The sequence below is a fragment of the Mytilus galloprovincialis genome, chromosome 3 (genome assembly GCF_965363235.1).
Source record: "Mytilus galloprovincialis chromosome 3, xbMytGall1.hap1.1, whole genome shotgun sequence".
Classification (NCBI taxonomy): domain Eukaryota; kingdom Metazoa; phylum Mollusca; class Bivalvia; order Mytilida; family Mytilidae; genus Mytilus; species Mytilus galloprovincialis.
Window position 1 is genome coordinate 31,373,424 of NC_134840.1, and position 22,485 is coordinate 31,395,908.

The following is a 22,485-nucleotide window of genomic DNA, read 5'->3' on the forward strand; positions in this document are numbered from 1 at the left end:
CAGATTTTGCTCTTCTGGTAAGGATACTACGATACCATGTTATTGTATTTTCTATGTCGTTAGTCATTTCCAAAAGTTTTGGAATATACAGATCTCTTGGGAGATTGAAAAGTTTGTCGTCTAATCTTGCTATGAATTCTTGGTTAGGGACAAAATCATTTAGTTGAGAGTTTTGGGACTCAATGTGATCATCACCGATGTTGTTTACACTCGAACGACATGGGGTACTCATTTCAGTAAGAATTCGAACCATTTGGCTATTATGGGGGGAATACTCCCTGAAAGTCTCATCGCTGCTTTGATTTACAACATCAATTCCGTTAAATCCACTTTCACTAATAGAATTTTGACTTATATCGCACAAATTTGGATTGAAGTCGCCTACCGAAACAACACAGCCATTCACATCGGCAGCCATCTTTTTTTCAACCGATATCATGATAATTAGATATGACTTGTAAGTGTTCAGTAGAACACATTTCATGCATTTTCAGGACAAGCGTGGCGCTCTCTTTCTAGACATCGAGTTAACGTTCTCATCCTGACCTGTAGTGGCGCTCTCTTTCTAGACATCGAGTTAACGTTCTCATCCTGACCTGTAGTGGCGCTCTCTTTCTAGACATCGAGTTAACGTTCTCATCCTGGCCTGGAGTGGCTGCGTATTTATGCTTTCCCCGCAACGGAAGTCGCATATGTTTACATTGTTTTTGTTGATTGAGAAATGACTCCTTCATGTCATGCTATATGCTTATTTTAACATGATTAGGGATTATATTTTTTAATATGTTACACTGAGCGTGTTTAATTCGAAATACCAACCAATGCTATAATTCCAAAAAGATAATAATAATTTCACTGTTTATTATGCCTGCACATTTTAATTTCAATATAATATATATAATTATCCTATAAACACTTTGCATGTCAAGTAAAAAAAGTTTGATATGTCAATATATATTTGCTACAAATGGTCTGGGATTGTATCTATTGACTCTGGCAGCATTGGATCTCCATGACATTTCATATGGGTATGGTATATCTGGTATAGAAATCTGGTCTAATTTCTCCATCTGCAATGCACAATATTATAATGAGATAATTGGACTCTATATCTGCATCTAAATTAATCAAAATAATATAGGAAAATGGTAATAAATAAAGCGGTCAAGCCAAAAATAATGAACCATCGAGAGCATACTTAAACAAGAATATGTCCCCAGTACACGGATGACCCATCCGCATTATCGTTTTCAATGTTTAGTGGACCGTGAAAATGGGGGAAATCTCTAATTTGGCATTAGAATTAGAAAGATCATATCATAGGGAACATATGTACTAAGTTTCAAGTTGATTGCACTTCAACTTCACAGAAAACTACCTGGTCTAGGTCCTAGACCAAAAACTTTAATCTGAAGCGGAACGAACGGACGCACAGACCAGAAAACATAATGCCAATGAATGGGGCATAAAAATCAAATATGATTTGCAGCAAACAGTTATCAGTTATCGACTTCTGGCTCAATATTATTTGCAAAATGGATAACAGGAATAACTGAAAATACTTAACAGACCATACAAACCACCATTAGTCATTCCCACCGAAAAATAAATCTAGGATAAAAAGGGACAAAACGAAAACTAATAGGCGTCAAATCAGTTTTTCTTTGAAAATCTATTTGGCTCTTTCACTAAGGTTAGCGTTGATAACATTTACATTAAAATGCAAATACCACACAAAAAATGTAAATGTTTCATTTATACTTTTTTCGATATTCAGATATAGTTTAACCATATCTTGATCGTTTTTTACCAGAAGTTTTTGAAAAATATTGTTCTGATATCTGCACTAACATTTTGATGTATTGAAAAGAAAAGTATAAAAATCAGAATATTAGTTTTCAAAAGAAATTCGAAATAACTACGAGTTAAGTTTGACTTCAAATAAGACATGCATAAGACACCTTGTATGTTTCATGTCAATATAAAAAAATAAAACACGTCATTTATACCTCTTCCTTTGTTAAACTCCAACCACTACCAACTGCCATATTGTCTTCTAGTTGTTTGATTGATGTGGCACCAATTATTACAGATGCCACAACATCTTTCTGAAGGGTCCATCTCAAGGCAACCTGAGCCACAGACTTTTCTAAATTAAAGTTATTAAAGACTATAGATTATTGGTTGCTACTAATTTTTTGATCAAATTTGTTATATATACACACTTCATTAGATACAACTATCTATAAACAATACTAGATTATAGAGTCGAAGACTGCTATTTTATCATCATAAGGTTATAAAGCAAACTCTATTAACATTGCTATCATAAAGTGCAGTTCCATGATTTTGAAAGGGGGCTGGCAAGTCAACGTTTTGCGTGATACTCGCAAAAAGTCTATATGCATTTATCATATATGAACTTATTATGGCAGCCGGGTCCCTTGCCTCCTGTACTATCTTAGCTCGCTCCTAATTATGTCACCCTGATATTCACATATCTTTAGAAAAAGTTGTCTATTGAAGTAGTCTGATGGAAATATAAACATGACGTAACAAAGTATATTGATAGTTTTGAACTTGTTTTAGTGGAATGGATACGAATTGTTGATGTTTACTACGTGTTCATTTGATTTTTACTTTAGTGTCAATTTTATCTAAAATAAACAAGTCATGTTTTTCTCTGACTGTTTATGACGTCTTTACATTAAATCCACTGTGTGTTGGATGTGTACGGATTGATAATTTAGTCTTAGATGCACAATTCTTTTTATTAGTTGTTAGTGGCTTTGAACTAGCTATCAGTTAACTGCGAGTACTCTCAGATATGTACCAAATGTCTTTTTGTTGTTGGGATGTACAAGTACCCGGCCACGTTCACTTGTATTTTTGTCCATCTGATGAGTTAAGCCTTTTTCAACTGATTTTTATAGTTCGTTCTTATGTTGTACTGTTATACCACTGTCCCAGGTTAGGGGAGGGTTGGGATCCCTCTTACAAGTTTAACCCCGCCACATAATGTATGTATGTGCCTGTATCAAATCAGGAGCCTGTAATTCATTGGTTGTCGTTAGTTTATGTGTTACATATTTGTTTTTCGTTCATTTTTTTGTACACAAATAAGGCCGTTAGTTTTCTCGTTTGAATTGTTTTACATTGTCATTTCGGGGCCTTTTGTAGCTGACTATGAGGTTTGGGCTTTGCTTATTGTTGAAGGCCCTACGATGACCTATAGTTGTTAATTTCTAAGTCATTTTTGTTTCTTGTGGAGAGTTGTCTCATTGGCAATCATACCACATCTTCTGTTTTTATATTCATAAACGATCATATGTGTTTAATAAATATTAATTACCATGAGCCTTTCCTATTTCTTCCATCGTTTTTATAAGACTCCAGTACGATTCATTGTTGGCATACTGACTCCATGCCGGAGCAGCTTGCATGGCCTTGCTTTCATCTTTAGCCACAAAAGCAATACGTCCACTTGTGTGGTCAAGTTTCTCACCTCGTTTGTATTTACCAGAAAGAACACCACTAAAAGAATTATGTAAAACTAAACACATTTTTATTTTACATCATTTCAAGTACATCTCATTGTTTACATAGTATCTCATCTATATTATATAGTATTTATTGTGTTATGAATCAAGGTTGTTAATCATTCAAATAACAGCGCGTGACATTGGTGTGACATCATTTTAGCGATTATCATTTTATGTTTAATTGAGTAAAAATGGTAAAAATAAACATATTATAAAATTAATGAAGAGAAAACAAACGTTTTACGATTTTTATTTTATATCCTGTGGTATGAGAGAAGGGTTTGTTAAAAATGTTGGTTTTCTTTTTAAAAGAGACCAAAAGACAAATATACAACAGAAACATAGGTATTCGGAAACAAAGAATGTTTGTTTAAATTCGCCTATCTTAAGAGTATGATTTAAACAAAATGTGTGAAACATACAATATTACCCCTTTAGAGGACTCCATGGAAGAACTCCTAAGCCTTCATTTTTACAAACTTGGAATTCTTCAAATTCTGGATGTCGGGTCAAGAGATTATATTGTTGCTACAAGAGGAAATTCGTATTTTACTATATATTCAGTAATAATTTGTTTAAAACTTAAAATAAGCAAAATAAAAGCAAAACAAAGAATACGTTATCATTACTTGAATTCAATTCATTTTAATGTAAGAAACCTTAATCATCATAAAAAGCACTGCAGACGTTTATCAATTTTTAAAACTGTAATAAAACACACAAAAAACTTTAGATTGCTGTGAGTTTGAAGAAATACATTCATCTATAAAAGAACGATGCAGTTTCCTACCTGTAGGCTTATCAATGGTGTAAGACCCATATATTTTGTTAAATCGACAACTTTCTGCATTTGCCAACCGACCAAATTGGATGCTCCGATATAACGAACTTTTCCACATTTTACCAAGTCATCCAAAGTTCTCAAAGTCTCTTCAATTGGCGTAGCATCATCCCAAAGGTGAGTCTATAATAAATGATATGTACCTAGTTAAATTATTTAGATATATCATGGTATTTAAATGTATTTTTATTAGTAAGCTTAACTTTATAATTCATTCACTTATATCCGGCAAAGAAAGCATTAACAGATTGCATATATCATATGTAGGTGTTGGTTTTATATCTAAAAAGGTTGAAGTTGTTTATGCATATGTGATATAAGTATATATATAGTAAGTTTCAATCAGAAATTATGGCTTTTCTAGCAAATCTTAATAGATTATAAGAATAACAGTCGACCCAAATAATGACAAATGCTAAATGGAATAAACGATAAACTATTGTGTGTGAATAATTTTTTTCTTGAAAATACAGCACCTGATAAAGGTCAATGTAATCTGTCTGGAGTCGTTCTAAACTGTCCTCACAGCTCTTGATAATATGTCGTCTGCTAAGACCAACACTGTTAGGTTCCATTCCCGTTTGAAAACGAACCTTTGAAGCCACAACTATGTTATCTCTTTTCTGTCTTTAAAAAAATAATATTGATTATCTAATAACGTTTCACAATTTGTAATATGGTATGAATTTTGCTCAACTTTTGCTTATAATTGCATGCATCATTGACCATATTACCAACATTATTGTCCCGTTTACGCTATTACAAATAAAGACTACATTATCGAATATCAGTCCGTCCGCACGTTTTTTTGTCACTTATCAGTTAAAAGTTTTGATTAGGTAAACGGAATAGATTTTGCTCATTATTGAGGCGTCTTACATGTGCTTATATCTACTTCACTTGGTCCCCAGTTCTATAAGTGTTTCAATGGCAACATACAACATCTCTTTATTTCGATATGCAATCATCTATATCTATTACTTTGTGTTTTGTACATAGAATATTTGTACAGATTCAATATATATACTGATGAGAACAATTTTAACACAAATTTTCATAGCAGCACAACATCAATTTCGTGATTCGAATCATCTGCACAGAACAAAAATTATATTGGTAGAAACTGATAGTTGTAGAAAATTGAAATTAGACTTAAGTTTCGGGTGCTAAAATTGATTAAAAAAATAAAACGTTGTTTTCTACAAAGGATAATCAAATAAACATTATTTATGAGTGCAAAATTAAATAAAATACAATTTACAATAATAGGGCTTACTTTTTTAACCATGTTCCGATAATTTTTTCTGACTGGCCGAAACAATACACATTAGCAGTGTCCAAAAAGTTGCCACCAAGTTCCACATAGCGGTCTAACAACTTATGAGACCTTTCCTCATCTGCCTGTGTTGGACAGCTGTACATCTAAAATATTTACAATATCTAAATTTGTGTGTTTGCTGTTGACATCTACCCATAAGTCAGTCAACATATGATTGGTCTTTTTTTTCTTTTTAGATACATGTATGGCGTTGTCTGTAAGGCGTGAACATATTGATCTATTTGTGTGTAAAAAGTAAAATCACAAAAGTACTAACCTCCGAAAATCCAATAAAATTCAAAATGGAAAATCCCTTATCAAGTAAGAGAGAGAGAGAGAGAGAGAGAGAGAGAGAGAGAGATTAAGAATACTGTTAGAGTGTTTGCCAATTTTATTACTTTTATGTTTTGTACGAGGTTTGGCAAGCAGCAAAGCTTTTTGACCATTTATACTTACACTCTCTACATTTATATATCTATTTCACAAACTTTTAATAATTGTAACTTGAAGAATATTTTCATTTAACACAATAATTCAGCAGCCTGCATAATTCCATAGGTTAACATACTATAAAATGTAAACCTTTACTAAATACCGCCATTTGTGTACAAGTAAGTGTGAAATAACAACATTTTTTTTCCATTGTCTAATGTTCTACTTTGTTTTGTTTTGAGTTTGGAATGATTACTAAAATAAACGTCTTGATACAGCATATCATTTTTTTTTCTTCAAATTTTAGAAGTACTATGACATACACATTCCAACGATACTTAATAAAAACTTAATATTGGTCTACATGATTTAAGGGTTATCTTCAATAAGTATAAAAAGTAGGTCGATATTTCTTACTGATAAAGACAGGTTGTGTAAATAATTTTGAAAAAAATAAAGTGTTACTTTAAAAATTGGTAGTCATAATTCATTATTCTGGTAATTGAAATACACGCATAAATTAATCAATGCATATACTACCTAGTCAAATGACATGCAAACAGACACATTGTCAGCGCCAACCGAAGCGCTGACTGTTGGATGAGCAAAACGCTCATCTTTACGTAATTATATGCAGGAATAACTCGAACCAAATTTGTATTGCATGACCAATAAATGCCAGCTTTTTTTATCACTGCAACCCTTATGCATTGTCAAAAGTTTCACTTATTTTTACAGTTTGCTACTTACAGCATGATCTTCTTTTCTACCAAAAGTCATGGTTCCAAGACATACGTTGGAAACCTTTAGTCCTGATTTTCCAACATGGGTATATTCTACACTGCATCCTTCTTTAGTGGTCGCCATTTTACCAAAGCTATGTTATCTGTTCAGCTTACCTTTGTCCTATCTTCTTTATGATAACAAATATTTTATTTACCGCCAATATACTAGAAAGCTTCTGAATAATGACATAGACTAACAGGTTTTAGGATATTAACATACAAATATTGGTTCCTTGTTAAAAGCTGCAAAGGGAATGTTCTAGAAATCTTTTTGAAATAAAAGAAAACCTTCTTGGTATGCATGAATTAATGTTAAAAAAGACAAAATATCTGATATAATCCTAATACCAGCAAAATATTAAACATCTAAATAACACTAGTGTCAGATTGTCAAGGGAAACGTTACTGCATTGTTGAAAACAGCTCTAAATACATAAAGATGGTAAACTACTAACTTATGTTACAGTCAATTGGTAAACTACTAACTTATGTTACAGTCAAATGGTAAACTACTAACTTATGTTACAGTCAAATGGTAAACTACTAACTTATGTTACAGTCAAATGGTAAACTACTAACTTATGTTACAGTCAATTGTTATCTTAGTATTGATTTTTTTTTGTCAATTATACGATTTTTTAGGCAAAGGAAATGCATTACTAGATTAAGAATATCTGCTCACAAATTGCAAATCAAATTTGACAAAAACCAGGTAACTCTTCGACAAACTAAAATTGTCTCAGGTACACCTGAGGTTTAAGATGGTGTTCATTTATTTTATTAAATGCAATACCCTTTTTTATTAGAAAAAGAGGAAATGACACAAAGAACACTAAGACTTGTCCAAACTTCCAACAATTAGATACTAACAACAAAATAATTTGGATAATAGAAATGAAAATGCCACTGTGTTATTTGTATACAAATATAAAAGAAACTTATACAAATCTTTGTGTGTTTTCTTCGTTTGGAGTTTTGTAGAGATGTCTTAATAAGGCATTAGGCCTTTTGATTTTTCAATGGTCAAAATACACCTTCCTGGTGCACTTGAGTCAATGTTAACATACTATTAATTAATTTGGTGTGTGTGTGGTTTTTATTTTTTTTATTATTTATTTTATCTTCATGATCTTACAGGTTTTAACGTATTTATCTTGTGGCAAATCATCAAGCAAGTGAAATAGATATATTATAATTATTCTATGCTAAAACAGAATGCAATCTAGGAAATAATTACGATGATAACATGTTCACTAATTTTATACTAGTAGTAATAGTAGGGCAAGAACCTAAATTTAGTTCAGTGGTTGTTGTTGGTTCTTGGTCTGTAATATTTGGGGTTTTTTTTGGTATATTGTTTTGTTGTAAATTAGTCCGTTATTATTCCCAATTTAATTATTTATATATTTTTCATGCCTGAGCATTTATAGGTTTTTCAATTTTCAAATAATTGTTGAAGGCCGCATGGTTGCCTATAATTGCTTACATCCACTTCATTTGAACTTTGTTGGACAGTTGTCTCATTTGCAACCATACAACCATCCGAAAATGACTGTTTTGCCGTGTTTGAATTCACATTGAAATTAGACGTGTCTCGGTATTTATACGTTATACATGTATTTAGCTATGGTGTTTCTTTTGAAAGTCTAGTTAAATATTGTGTTATGAATTATCGTTTGTGGTTTGAATTCTTTTTTTTTTTAACTTATTTTTATGTATTCAAAAGTTTTAAGAATTAGTCAGATAGTTCATTTATATGATTTCAGTTTAACGCAACTATATGCACATAATTTATCTGTATTTACACAGTTTCTATTTAGAAGAAAAACAGACATGGTTAGAAAATACGAACAATTACACCATTACATACACAATTATATATTCATATCATTGAAATGGTTAGAAAATACATAAATTGATAACATTACAAACCCAATCCGAATTCTATATTTTATTTTTAGAAATTAACCTTTGATAAAATTAAACGAAGTTTAGTGCTATAAAACCAGTTCAATCCACAATTTTTTTACATTTGAAAAGGCTGTACCAAGTCAGGAATATGACAGTTGTTGTCCATTCGTTTGGTGTGTTTTATCATTTGAGTTTGTCATGTGATTATGAACTTTCCGATTAAATTTTCCTCGGAGTTCAGTATTTTTTGTTATTTTACTTTATACATGATGTAATGTACTTTTGTATAACTTATTTCTGTATTTCCCCATCCCTTATGGTCTTGCGTTTATTTGTTCCGTATTCCTGTCACATAGTGTTGTCATTTTAGCGGTATGTTTTACCTTGCCATATAAACGAGGGGTTTATTTAGCCATAAATCAGGTTCAATCCCCCTTTGTTCTTAAAATGTTGCACCATGTCAGAAATATAGCCGTTTTATTTATATTTGCGTTTGTTTATGTAGCAGTTCAGTTTTTCAGTTGTCTTTCCGTTGGTTTTTATTTTTGATCAGGTTTTGTTTACGCTTCAAAATAGATTTATGAACATTGAACATTGGTATACAACTGTTGCCTTCACTTTCTGAACGAACAGAATAAATGAAAGAAAGGACTCATTGGTGCCATGGCTATACCATGATTCTGGTTATAGCATTCATTTGGTCCAAAACAACTCGTAACAAATGGTATCTCTTTTCATAGAATCTGTATGATCCAATGGTTAACACATAATGAAAATAACAAATCATCTTAGAATTTTTATTGACATAAATATATATCACACATTGTAACATTATATATTGTAAGCTGGTATTCGTTTTATATTGTTAATACTGAAATAATTAGTGTTATAATTCGAGATACTAACAAAAATTCTAATTTCAATATTCTATATATATTTTTTTCCTAGACGCACTTTGCATGTCAGGTTCTAAAGTCCGGTATGTCAATACACATTTGCTACAAATGGTCTGGGATTGTATCTGTTGACCCGTGCAGCATTAGATCTCCATGACATTTCATATGGGTAAGGAATAACTGTGATAGAAACCTGGTCTAATTTTTCCATCTGCAATGAAAACAAAATTATAATGAGATTATTGGACAAAATATTTGCATTTAAATAAATGAATGTTTATAGGAAAAAGAATTATAGAATCTACCTACAGTAACCCAATCAAGCCACAAAATGGAACATCGAGAACAAACATAAAAAAGGTTAAACCTGATATCCAGCATACAGTTGTTAGTTATCGTCGACTGACACAATATAACTAGCACATTGATAACAGGAATAACTAAAAATACTGAACATTTACAACCGACCACAATATAACTAGCACATTGATAACAGGAATAACTAAAAATAATGAACATTACAACCGACCACAATATAACTAGCACATTGATAACAGGAATAACTAAAAATACTGAACATTTACAACCGACCACAATATAACTAGCACATGAATAACAGGAATAACTAAAAATACTGAACATTTACAACCGACCACAATATAACTAGAACATGAATAACAGGAATAACTAAAAATACTGAACATTTACAACCGACCACAATATAACTAGAACATGGATAACAGGAATAACTAAAAATACTGAACATTTACAACCGACCACAATATAACTAGCACATGGATAACAGGAATAACTAAAAATACTGAACATTTACAACCGACCACAATATAACTAGCACATGGATAACAGGAATAACTATACTGAACATTACAACCGACCACACCAACCACCTCGACACCTCCGAATCCTGGAATACAAACAGACAAACTACAACAAACATCGCTAAGGTGTAAAACCAGTTTTGAATTTTAAAATCCTTTTAGCTTTTTCGCTATTGTTACTTGCATATGCTAATATTTACATTGAAATGCACACTACCATTAGATATTCAGATATAGTTCAAAGATATCTAAATGCATACAAATTTCATAAAAATCGAAGAATCGCCTATTGGTGTAGCCTAATAATGCATATCTTTTATCTAAACGTCTTTCCTGCTCGTTGGCTAGTTTTAAGGAATTGGAAGAATTTCTATGCGACTCGGTTTAATATTGATACATATTGTTATGATACCAGCACTATCCATTTGAATTGCAAAAGTATTAAAAAAAATAATCACGAATTGAGTTTAACTTCGAATAAGACATGCATAAGAAATTTTGAATGTTTAATGTGAATTTAAAAGAATGAAAGACGTCATTTATACCTCTTCTTTTGTTAAACCCCAACCGCTACCAACTGCCATATTGTCTTCTAGTTGTTTGATTGATGTGGCACCAATTATTACAGATGCCACAACATCTTTCTGAAGAGTCCACCGCAAGGCAACCTGAGCCACAGACTTTCCTAAAGTAAAAGTTATTAAATATTTGAGGTCATTTTTTAACACTTTGATACATATACAAACTTCTTTATATAAAACTATCTGTAATCAATAATCGACGAAAGAGGCAGAGACCATTATTTCATTATAAGCTAATAAAGCATTCTCATATATCATTGCTATTATCAGGTGCACATCCAGGATTTTGAACAGGGCTTCCGAGCCAACGTTTTGAGAGATAATTTTTAAAAATCTATACATTTATCATTCATAAAAGAAGCTCCATAAAGGAATCGGGTCTATAACACCCCTCCCCCCTTATCCCGCCTCCAACTGTTTCACCCAGGAAACACACGTCTTTTTAAAATGTTGTCTATAGAAATAGTTTGAAGTAAACTTGGAAAATATAAACACGAGATTACTAAAATATATTGATAGTTTAAATTAGTTTTAAGTAGAATGGAATTTAAGTGTTGATTGTCACCTGTGTATTCATTTGTTTTTCACTTTAGTGTCAATGCAATCTTAAATAAATTCAAAACGAGCATATGTGTTTGTTCAACTTAAAATTACCATGAGCCTTTCCTATTTCTTCCATTGTTTTTATAAGATTCCAGTATGCTTCATTGTTAGCATATTGACTCCATGCTGGAGCAGATTGCATGGCCTTGCTTTCATCTTTAGCTATATGAGCAATACGTCCACTATTGTGGTCAAGTTTTTCGCCTCGTTTGTATTTACCAGTTAGAATACCACTAAAAATATTATGTAAAACTAAGCACATTTTCATCTTATATCATTTCAAGTGCATCTCATTGATTACATAGTATCTCATCTATATTATGTTTTATTGTATTGTTAATTTGTGTATTTCTCTGTCATGAATAGTTTTTTTATTTATTTATTTGTATTGTAACGTACACGTGTCACGTAATGTTGTCATTTTAGTGTTATATTTAAAATTGCCATAGAAGCGGGAGTTTGGCTAGCCACAAAACCAGGTTCAACGTACCTGTACCAAGTCAGGAAAATGTCAATTGTTATCTTATAGTTCGTTTCTGTGTGTGTTGCATTTTCGTTTGGTTTTTTGTTGCACTTTAGTATTTCTGTTGTTTCGTTGTGTTCCTCTTATACTGGATGTGTTTTCCTTAGTTTTAGTTTGTAACCCGGATTTGTTTTTTTTTCTCAATCATTTATGACTTTCGAACAGCGGTATACTTTGTTGTCTTTATTAATAGAGAACATATTGTGTTATGGGTTAAGGTTGTTAATCATGCTTATAACAACGCGTGACATGGATGTGTATAAAAATAAGAAGATGTTGTATGATTGTTAATGAGACAACTCTCCATAAGAGACCAAATGACATAAAATATAATAATTATAAATCACAGTAATGAGCAAAACCAAAACCAAGAACTCACTTGAGTGATTAAATCACAACATTTTACGATTGTCAGTTTATGTGCATTTGAATAAAAATAGTAAAAGTAGTAAAATGAACAAATTCTAATATGAATGAAGATAAACCATATCATGCATGTGCTTTATGATTCTCTGTTGTCATTACCTGTGTTCTGAGAGATTTTTTTTTCTTTCCTCTCCTTGAAACAAAAGACAAATAACCAACAAAACATGCATTCGGAAACAAGAAAAACTTATATAAATTCGCCCCTTTAAGAGTATTGTTTAGACAAAATCTTGCCGAATATGCAATATTACCCTTTTAAAGGACTCCATGGCAGTACTCCTAATCCTTCATTTTTACAAACTTGGAATTCTTCAAATTCTGAATGTCGGGTCAAAAGATTATATTGTTGCTACAAGAGAAAATTTGTATTTTACAATATATCTATTAATTTCTCCGTTTTAATGCATATATTGAATTTAAGGGTTACTAGTATACTATGTATCGTTCTAAGCTTTAAGAGAAAATTCGTATTTTACAATATATTTATTAATTACTCCGTTTAACTGCATATTTTCAAATTAAGGGTTATACTAAATTCCGCCAATTTGAAAGTGCACATCTAAAGGTGTTGATAAAAAATTTGAATCCGCCAAAATAATAAACGCCAAAATAATAAACGCCAAAATATTTCTTTTACCTTATTCAATGAAAATAGCGATATTTTACACCCGCGAAAATAAGCCGCTATACCGTATTACTATAATTCGATTTTTTTAATATAAGAAACCTGAATAGGCATAAAAAGCACTGCAGACTTGCAATTATTTTTACGGTAATAAAACACATACACACAAAATAATAACCATATGCATGCTTACATTTGCAGTGAATTTGAAGTAACACATTCGCCACTTACGAAGAATGCAGTTTCATACCTGTAGGCTTATCAGTGGTGTAAGACCCATATATTTCGTTAGATCTACAACTTTCTGCATCTGCCAACCAACCAAGTTGCATGCTCCAATATAACGAACTTTTCCACACCGTACCAAGTCATCCAAAGTTCTCATAGTCTCTTCAATTGGCGTAGCATCATCCCATATATGTGTCTACAATGAATGATAGGTACCTAGTTAAATGTCTTAGATTATCATGGTATCTAAATGCATTTTTACTAGTAAGCTTAACTTTAAAACTTATTCAATTATAAATGGCAATGACAATTTTTAACAAATTGCATACTATATAAATATAAGAAGATGCGGTATCAGTGCCAATGAGACAAGTCTCCATCCAAGTCAAAGTTTGTAAAAAGTAAACCATTGTGTTTGCAAGTGTGATTTTGTTATTCACTGTTATATTGTCCTGATATATGCATTGATGTCTTGTATGCATGTTAAAACACATATCATTAAAGAGTTCCAGTAGCAGTCCTTTAACAGTTGGGAATCAATGTTCAATCAGTAAAGCATTTAATACATAACAATATATTTTCCAACCTTAAATATGCAGACTAATTGATTGGCTAAACTTATGTTCTATCTTTGTGAAAATGAAAATGGTAATTAATAGGAGGGTCATTGCAATCCAGTGTTATATACACTCAATGAGCTATAGGGTATCCTTCAACAAGAAAGCGACTCGACGACACAAACACCAAGGCATTAGGAGTAAATACTTAGAATTTTAAAAAATATCTTCCAGAGTCTAAAAATGTAAAAAATAAAATTTAATAAACGTTTTCAACACCTAACTTTTCCAAATGACGAAGAATTTTATGGAAAAAAACCCACAATCACTGAAGAGGTTCATGAAAGGCACTTACACATATTGCGTTTTTTTAAAGATATCAAGTCCCCTTTGTCAATAAATTACACACGCACACATGAGAAAAGGCATTAATAAGAAGTACTAGTAGTTTTATTTGACACTCATTTTAGGATGTATGTATGCACAGTCATGTCTATTGAATATTGAGTTTTGTTTTATCATGGTGTACTATTAAGCTATTTTACATAAACAATTAGTATTGATAAAATTATTGAAACTGACGACGGCTATTTGTTAAGCCGAAATATCTGTTATCCTCACAAACTTAAAATGGAATTAATAATTTTAAACGGTTTAGTTAGTTATCAAAGGTACCAGGCTTATACTTTGATACGCTCCGACCTGTGCCTTGTTTATTGTTTTATTCAGGCTTTTAATAGTTGGGATAAATGTTTAATATTGTTATAAATCAAATATAAGAATTTGATTAGAATATATGAACATGAATTTGACAGCTAGTACCCCTTTAACAATAATATATAAAAAAAGAGTGACACAAATAATTGCAAAAAGTAAAATCACAAAAATACTGTACTCCGAGGAAAATTCTATTTTCAAAACGGAAAGTCTCTAATCAATTGGCAAAAAATCAAAATCTCAAACAGATGAAACGAATGGAAAACAACTGTCATATTCCTTACTTGGTACAGGCATTTTCCTAAGCAGAAAATAGTGGATTAAACCTGATTTTATAGCAAGCTAAACCTCTCGCTTGTATGACAGTCGTATAAAGTTCTACTATATTAAGTTCTATTATATTGACAACGATGTGTGAACAAAACAAACAGACATAATCACTGGGGTAAAGCTGATGACCGTAACTGCATTCACGGTCATCCCAAGATGTCGGATGAAAAATTAGGTCAGTATCTGTAATGTCTGTTACAGTGTTTCTATATTATTTTCTTCACAAAGTATATATTGATACGATGTAAATTTACAAAAGATTCACACAGAAATCACAAATTGCTACCGAAAAATGTTCAGGAAACGCGAAATTCAATTTGAAAAAATCGCTAAGATGTCCGTAAATCATTATCAAAATATTTTCAAGATGACCGTAACATAAAACAAGGATGACCGTGATTGGTAAACAGATGACCGTAACTTGTAAAAGATGACCGTAATTTGTAAAGAATTAATGTAATTCATAAAGGATGATCGTAACTTTTAAATGATGACCCTCAATTTTAAGAATATCCGTATTTGTATTCATAGCTTTTTGTTGTGTTTGTCTCAATAGGGGCTTAGTTAACGGATATAAACATGTTTCCTCAATTTATTTTTAACTATTTGCCGTATTTTGAGTTCATGACAATGATAGTAAATTGCAAATTTCTCGTAAACAATGAATTATTTATTGATAACGACTTTAAAATTTTAATACAAATTGACAGAGATACGACGAAAAGTTGAAGAAACAAGAATGTGTCCCTCTGTGGTGTCTCTAGTACATGCCTCATCTACACTATAATTTTCTATGGACCGTTAAAATAGTAAAAAAATGTAATTTGGTATTATGATTAGAAAGATCATATCATAGAAAACATGTGTACTAAGTTTCAAGTTGATTGGACTTCAACGTCATCAAAAACCTCCTCGACCAAAAACTTTAACCTGAGGTGGGACAGACGGACGAACGAGAAGACGAACGGACACACAGACCAGAAAACATAAAGCCCATGAATGGAGCATAAAAAACACTTATCAAACATATGAATATCCGGTAATCGAGCCTGTGTGTATGGTTCCAGAGGAAGCAGATTAAAATCTTAGTTTGTCTTTATATATGAATATCATTGCTGTATATACAAATTGACAAGGTTCCCCTCAGTGGTGGATCCAAAGGGGGGTCCAGGTGTTGGAACCCCCTTTTTATTTACCGATCAGTGCATTTGAATGGGGACACATAGTTTGAACCCCCTTTACCCTGTGTTTGGACCCCCCTTTTTTGAAATCCGCCCCTGCCTCTTGTGATACGCTATACGCACAAGTCTATTTTAAGGATCTATTTTGCTGGAGCTCGCGATCGCCTTCACTAGTTTGGTCGTAGTATTTTAAAAACAGGTTCTGTTATTTTACTTGCAAGACAAAATAGAAGGCAAATCAAAGACGATATAATATCAAAGGGTGTACATCCATTGGCATTTAAAAAAAAGTGCATTTATTATATGTCATTACAAGGAATTCCAGAAATAAAAAAAGATCTTTTTGCTTTTAGTTGAAGGCTGTGCAGCACACTTTTTTTTTTATTACTTGTAAGGTGTCATTTAATCGCGCTTTTGTTGCATGTTTTCCCCACTTTTTTATGTGCATGTCTTGTTGTATGTTCATTTTAAAAATTATACCCTCTACCGTAAAAAAAAAATGTATATGGTGAACTTTGTATTTAAAGCACGTCTTATTTTTTCCTACCTATAGGATAATACTCTCATATAAATACGTTTTATATCAACACCATTAATCATTTAATACAAAAAAAGTAGTTATACAAATACGAATATTTCTTAGAATTGACGATCATCCATTAAAAGTTACGGTCATCATTAAGAAATAACGATCATCTTTTAACCAATTACGGTCACCCTTGTTATGAATTGCTGATTCTGTTACGGTCATCTCGATTGTGATTTACGGTCATCTTAGCGATTTTTTTAAATCGAATTTCCTTTTTCATGCACATTTCTCGAAAGTAATTTGTGATTTCCGTGTGAATCTTTTATAAATTTACATCGTATCAACGTCTCCTTTGTAAAGAAAATGATATAGAAACACTGTAACAGACAATACAGATACTGACCTATTTTTTCATCCGACATCTTGGAATGACCGTGAATGCAGTTACGGTCACCAGCTTTACCCCAGTGATAATAGGAAAAAATGTCAATAATGGGTGTACGGCAAGCAGTCAACGTTTTTTTAAATCACTATAAAATCAAACAACCATTTACCATGACGTCACATGTAAGAAAGAAACACAGACATATATAAGCAATGTTTGAAAAATTGAAGAAACGCAAGACAACAAAACAAAAAGAAACAAAAAACACACACAGACACACGTAGACGCAAAATATATCGTAAATATACATTGTGGGATAACGCAAACTATTTCTCCAAATTGTTGCTAGTCTACTGTTACACCACTATCCCATGTTTAAGGATGGGGGTCCCGCTTACATGTTTAACCCCCGACACATTATGTATGTATTTGCCTGTCCCAAGTCAGGAGACGGTAATTCATTGGTCGTCGTTTGTTGATGTGTAACATATTTGTTTTTCGTTATTTTTTTTATACATAAATGAGGCCGTTAGTATTCTCGTTTGCATTGTTTTACATTTGTCATTTCGGGGCCTTTTAAAGCTGACTATGCGATATGGGCTTTGCTCATTGTTGAAGGCCGTACGGTGACCTATTGTTGTTAATTTCTGTTATTTGGTCTCTTGTGAAGAGTGGTCTCATTCGCAATCATACCACATCTTCTTTTTTATAAGATGAAATAAAAAATTAGAATGAAATTCAAAACAGTGTGGCTGTGGCCATTGATTGACACATTTAATTCATCCATTGACTGGGACAATTTACGTGAACGTTTGTCTGTAACGACCACTGTTCACGACGTACCTACGATAGACATTTAAACTGTGGGGTCACCAAAGGTTTCTTAACGCCTTTAATTATAAAATAATTCGAAAAAATAATCAGGAATAACCTTTAAGTTTTGATTTATATATTGATATAAATCAAAACATCGTGTTATTTCTGATTAATTTTTTCGAATTACTTTTTTGAGGTGTTGAGAACCTTTGGTGACCCCAATAGTTTAAGTGTCTTTAAAAAGTACATACATTTGTATTGAGCAGTGGTCGTTATACATACAAATGTTCACCTAAATTGTCCCAGTCAATGGTTTAATTTAATGTGTCAATCAATGGCCACAGCCACACTGTTTTGAATTTCATTCTATGACATATCAGCAAATTTGGTGAATAAATAATTATACAACAATGCAAATTTGTTTTGCTGTGAACTATTTCAAATGTAAGCACAGCACCTGATAAAGGTCAATATAATCTGTCTGAAGTCGTTCTAGACTGTCCTCACAGCTCTTGATAATATGTCGTCTGCTAAGACCAACACTGTTAGGTTCCATTCCCGTTTGAAACCGAACTTTTGAAGCCACAACTATGTTGTCTCTTTTCTGTCTGAAAGAAATAAAATAATATCGTTCGTTAGAGGTGTACTGATCCATATTTTTGTCTGCGAAATCATGATATTTTGCTATTTGGAACTGGGGTTTGGTAAATATTCCGAAATCACTATTTTCACGAAAGTTTCCTTTGATCTTACTAACTGATAATTTTCTTTCTCAGCAAAGTAAAGTGATATACAAAATTATCACTAGAAACTAAGGGTACACGTGCCGTTGTCAATGAAATTAACAACGTCGTCATTGGTAAAATAGCGATAAACAGATAATTATTGGTTATTTCAACTCGATTGCTAACTTTTAATGCACTGGCGCAAGCGAGAAAATTTATCTCGTTGAGATGACAAACGATAATCTATAAATATATGCATTATGCGAGTACTCTTAACTCTGTAATATGTTTCTCTTGTCTCTGTTAATTTTGTTATGCTAAGTGGCGATTAGATCAAGTCCTTTTCAAAATGGGTTTTTAGTCTGTTTTATGTTGTTTTCACCACTGACCCACGACGGGTGCCACATGTGGAGCAGGATCTCTGATTACCCTTCCGGTGCACCTGAAATCACCCCCAGTTTTTGGTGGGGTTCGTGTTGCCCAGTCTTTAGTTTTCTATGTTATTTTTTGTGTACTTTTATTTGTATGTTTGTCTTTTTCATTTTTAGAAATGGTGTTGTCAGTTTATTTTCGATTTATGAGTTTGACTGTTCCTCTGGTATCTTTTGCCCCTCTTTTATTAATAGAAATGTATTCATGTACAGAATTTAAGATAAACATTAATAATACCAAAGCTCCTTATCTTTATATAATGAAATCATCTTCATGTTTAACAGTATACTTCTTTAAAAAATAATCTTTGTTCTGAAGTTCACAAAATTTAACAGATGAAAACACATTGCTGGTTATCGTAATTATTGGAAATTGCGAAAAATCCGCTTGTAGTCAATTCTGGGTAATTTGGCTAATTCCAAGTTTAAAATATATAACAAACAGAAAAACTTCGTCGTTCACAATAAAATAAAAGCATTAAAGTTATTTCTAGCGCGCAAAATTTAACAAACTACAAATTGCAATGATAGGACTTACTTCTTTAACCATGTTCCAATTATTTGTTCTGACTGGCCTAAACAATACACATTAGCAGTGTCCAAAAAATTTCCCCCAAGTTCCACATAGCGGTCCAACAATTTGTGAGACTTTTCCTCATCTGCTTGGGTCGGACAGCTGAACACCTAAAATGTTCACAATATCTTAATTTATATAAGTCATTCTCATAATTGAGTTATTTTTTACTTATTTTTTCTGCAGCAGGTAAAAATGTTTTTTTTAATTTTGTGTCAAATTGATAAACAAAGAAAGCTTACATAAGCAGTGAATTTGAAGAGAGAAAGAGAGAGAAAGAAATTTACGATATTGTTTTCAACTTCCGAGTCTTGCAGTTTTCATATAATGTCATAAAAAATCAGAACGAATGTTTATTTCGTTACTTGTATGTTCTGAATACTCTAACTCAAGAACTCGATTTTTTTTAAAGTATAAAACGGGTGGCATAAGAAAACAATCACTCGTGAATGCACGAAGCGGATGAATTAATAAGCATGTTATTTGTCCACGAGATGAATATTATTTTATTTGAATTCTTTTGATTAGTTATTCCTTTACATTCGTAATATCATATTCATATTTTTTTTAATGTGTCGACGGAGTCTGGAGAAATCTCATATTGTAGTGAAGGAACTATTGTTTTCGTTATTTATAGCTACGTAAACGCATATATTAATAAATCTTTTCACAAATGGATTGTTACTGGAATCATATGTGCTTCTTGTTTCATTTTACACATCAAGTCAACAGCCGATACAATACACCTTATCGCTATTTGTCCGCCATTACTGGACATCACACAGGGTCCCGTAAAATTTTGACGTCATAATTCAAAATGTCTGACGCCACAATGGAAAAGTTATTGTTGTATGACGCCAATAGTTCAAGCGGAACAGATTCTCGGGTCAAGCGGAAATAGCGATAAGGTGTATTACTAGTAACAATTTCTAAGGTTAACACACTATCAAATGTAAACTTGAACAAAAGTCAACGTGGAATGACAATACTTTAAACTGTTTTGTTTTGAGTTTTGAAGGATGACAACTTGCAATAACGCTTTTGATAAACATGATCATGACAAAGAGTCATGGATAAACATGATCATGATTAAGAGTCATGGATAAACATGATCATGATAAAGAGTCACGATCCTTGTTTAGATTTTAGTTAAATTCCAGAAGTACTATGACTTGTATATCATGTATATATATACCTTCAATACTTAATGAAAACGGTATATTGGCCTAGAGATAATGGTCTAAAAGGTTACCTTTAATAAGTATACTTAGTATTCTGACTAAAAGTAGGTCGATTATTTTCTTACAATTTATGTAAATAATGTTACAAAATAAAGCGTTACTGTTGAAGAAGGTAGTCATATTCCATTATTTTGGTAAATAAAACACACGCATAAATTATGCCCTGCTTAAAGTACATATAGCCATACGACGTGCAAGCATACTCCTAGTATGTGCTAAGTTGAAGAGCTGACTTTTGGGCATGGAAAACCCTTATCTACCAGTCATTATGCAGGAAAAATCCGAAGCAATTTTGTATTGTGTGGCCAATATATGCCCGATTCTTGGTCACCACAGCCCTCTAGTCCAAATAATTATGACGTCTTGAAAGGCTATTATAAATTTTTTCTTTGACGCCTTACGATGTAAGGCGTCAAAGAAAAAAAATATAATAGCCTTTCAAGACGTCATAATTATTTGGACTACACAGCCCTCATGCCCTGTCATCAGTATTTTTATACTGATTTTTACAGTTGGCTACTTACAGGGTGGTCATCGTTTTTACCAAAAGTCATAGTTCCAAGACATACGTTGGAAACTTTAAGCCCTGATTTTCCAACATGAGTATATTCTACACAGCTTTCTTTAGTGGTCCCCATTTCACCTCTACTCGTACAGAAACTTTTGTAATCTGTGTAAAGCTTCTAAAATATTGATCGTTGGACGTTCTAAAAAATAACCTACCCCGATCTTTGTTTATATGATAACGAAATATTTGAGTTACCTCCCTTACAAAGGACACAGGAAAACAAAAGTCAAAATGTTTGGATATTTGCATCGATTCCAAAAAAAAAAGATTCCTCCTTTACCTGATTAAAAGCTGTATAGGGTTATTATAAAGAGCTATTTGAAAGAAAAACCCTTCGTGGTATGGTTTAAAAGAAAAAAAACTTTGGTTACTATACTATATATAAAAATATTAATTTTCGCGAACCATTTAGGTCACGGAAATTCCAAAATATGGCATCAGTAAGGAGAGTTGTGCAAATAATGTGAATACACAGAACCCCCATCCAAATTATCTTTAGCTAAAAGTATTCATCATTTTCTATTTTATATGTACTAACAACATTCCATTTTTCCATAATTTCGATTGAAATATTCCAAAATCTGAGTTAAAATCGATCGAATGCCCCAAATAAACATTGTCTGATTGGTTAAAGTACTGTGGCGTCGATTATTAGCATAATAAGCCTCGATGTAAAGAATAAGCCTCGATGTAAAGCACACGCTTCACATGAATAAGGAGAGTTTTACAAATAATGTGAATACACAGATCCTCCATCCTATTTATATTTTGCTGGAAATGTTGCAGTGTTCATCATTTCTGTTTTGATTCTGCTCACAACATTCCATTTTTTCTATAATTCCGATTTAAATATGTGGAACCCGCAATAAAAATAGATGGCC

At 32.2% G+C, this 22,485-nt stretch overlaps 2 protein-coding genes across 2 annotated transcripts; both read right to left on the reverse strand.

The window, feature by feature from the left end:
- Positions 1-846: 846 nt before the first annotated feature.
- Positions 847-7,034, reverse strand: LOC143067697 (1-deoxyxylulose-5-phosphate synthase YajO-like). Its single transcript, XM_076241167.1, has 8 exons — positions 6,884-7,034; positions 5,660-5,805; positions 4,860-5,010; positions 4,333-4,506; positions 3,973-4,070; positions 3,353-3,534; positions 2,010-2,149; positions 847-1,070 (listed from the first exon to the last, which is right to left on the reverse strand). Exons 1-8 carry the CDS (start codon positions 6,998-7,000, stop codon positions 948-950), a joined length of 1,131 nt encoding a protein of 376 aa, XP_076097282.1. The 5' UTR covers positions 7,001-7,034; the 3' UTR covers positions 847-947.
- A 2,578-nt stretch (positions 7,035-9,612) lies between these two features.
- LOC143067698 (1-deoxyxylulose-5-phosphate synthase YajO-like) lies at positions 9,613-21,783 on the reverse strand. Its single transcript, XM_076241169.1, has 8 exons — positions 21,561-21,783; positions 19,760-19,905; positions 18,523-18,673; positions 13,573-13,746; positions 12,949-13,046; positions 11,800-11,981; positions 11,110-11,249; positions 9,613-9,936 (listed from the first exon to the last, which is right to left on the reverse strand). Exons 1-8 carry the CDS (start codon positions 21,672-21,674, stop codon positions 9,814-9,816), a joined length of 1,128 nt encoding a protein of 375 aa, XP_076097284.1. The 5' UTR covers positions 21,675-21,783; the 3' UTR covers positions 9,613-9,813.
- Positions 21,784-22,485: the final 702 nt, after the last annotated feature.

Coding starts and splice junctions, on each gene's coding strand:
- LOC143067698 (XM_076241169.1), bottom strand. CDS start 21,674: ATGGGGACCACTAAAGAAAGCTGTGTAGAATATACTCATGTTGGAAAA. Junction 18,674..19,759: donor ATTGGAACATGGTTAAAGAA/GTAAGTCCTATC, acceptor TATTTCTTTCAG/ACAGAAAAGAGACAACATAG. Junction 11,982..12,948: donor CCATGGAGTCCTTTAAAAGG/GTAATATTGCAT, acceptor TAATATTTTTAG/TGGTATTCTAACTGGTAAAT.
- LOC143067697 (XM_076241167.1), bottom strand. CDS start 7,000: ATGGCGACCACTAAAGAAGGATGCAGTGTAGAATATACCCATGTTGGA. Junction 4,507..4,859: donor ATTACATTGACCTTTATCAG/GTGCTGTATTTT, acceptor CATTTATTATAG/ACTCACCTTTGGGATGATGC. Junction 3,535..3,972: donor CCATGGAGTCCTCTAAAGGG/GTAATATTGTAT, acceptor TAATTCTTTTAG/TGGTGTTCTTTCTGGTAAAT.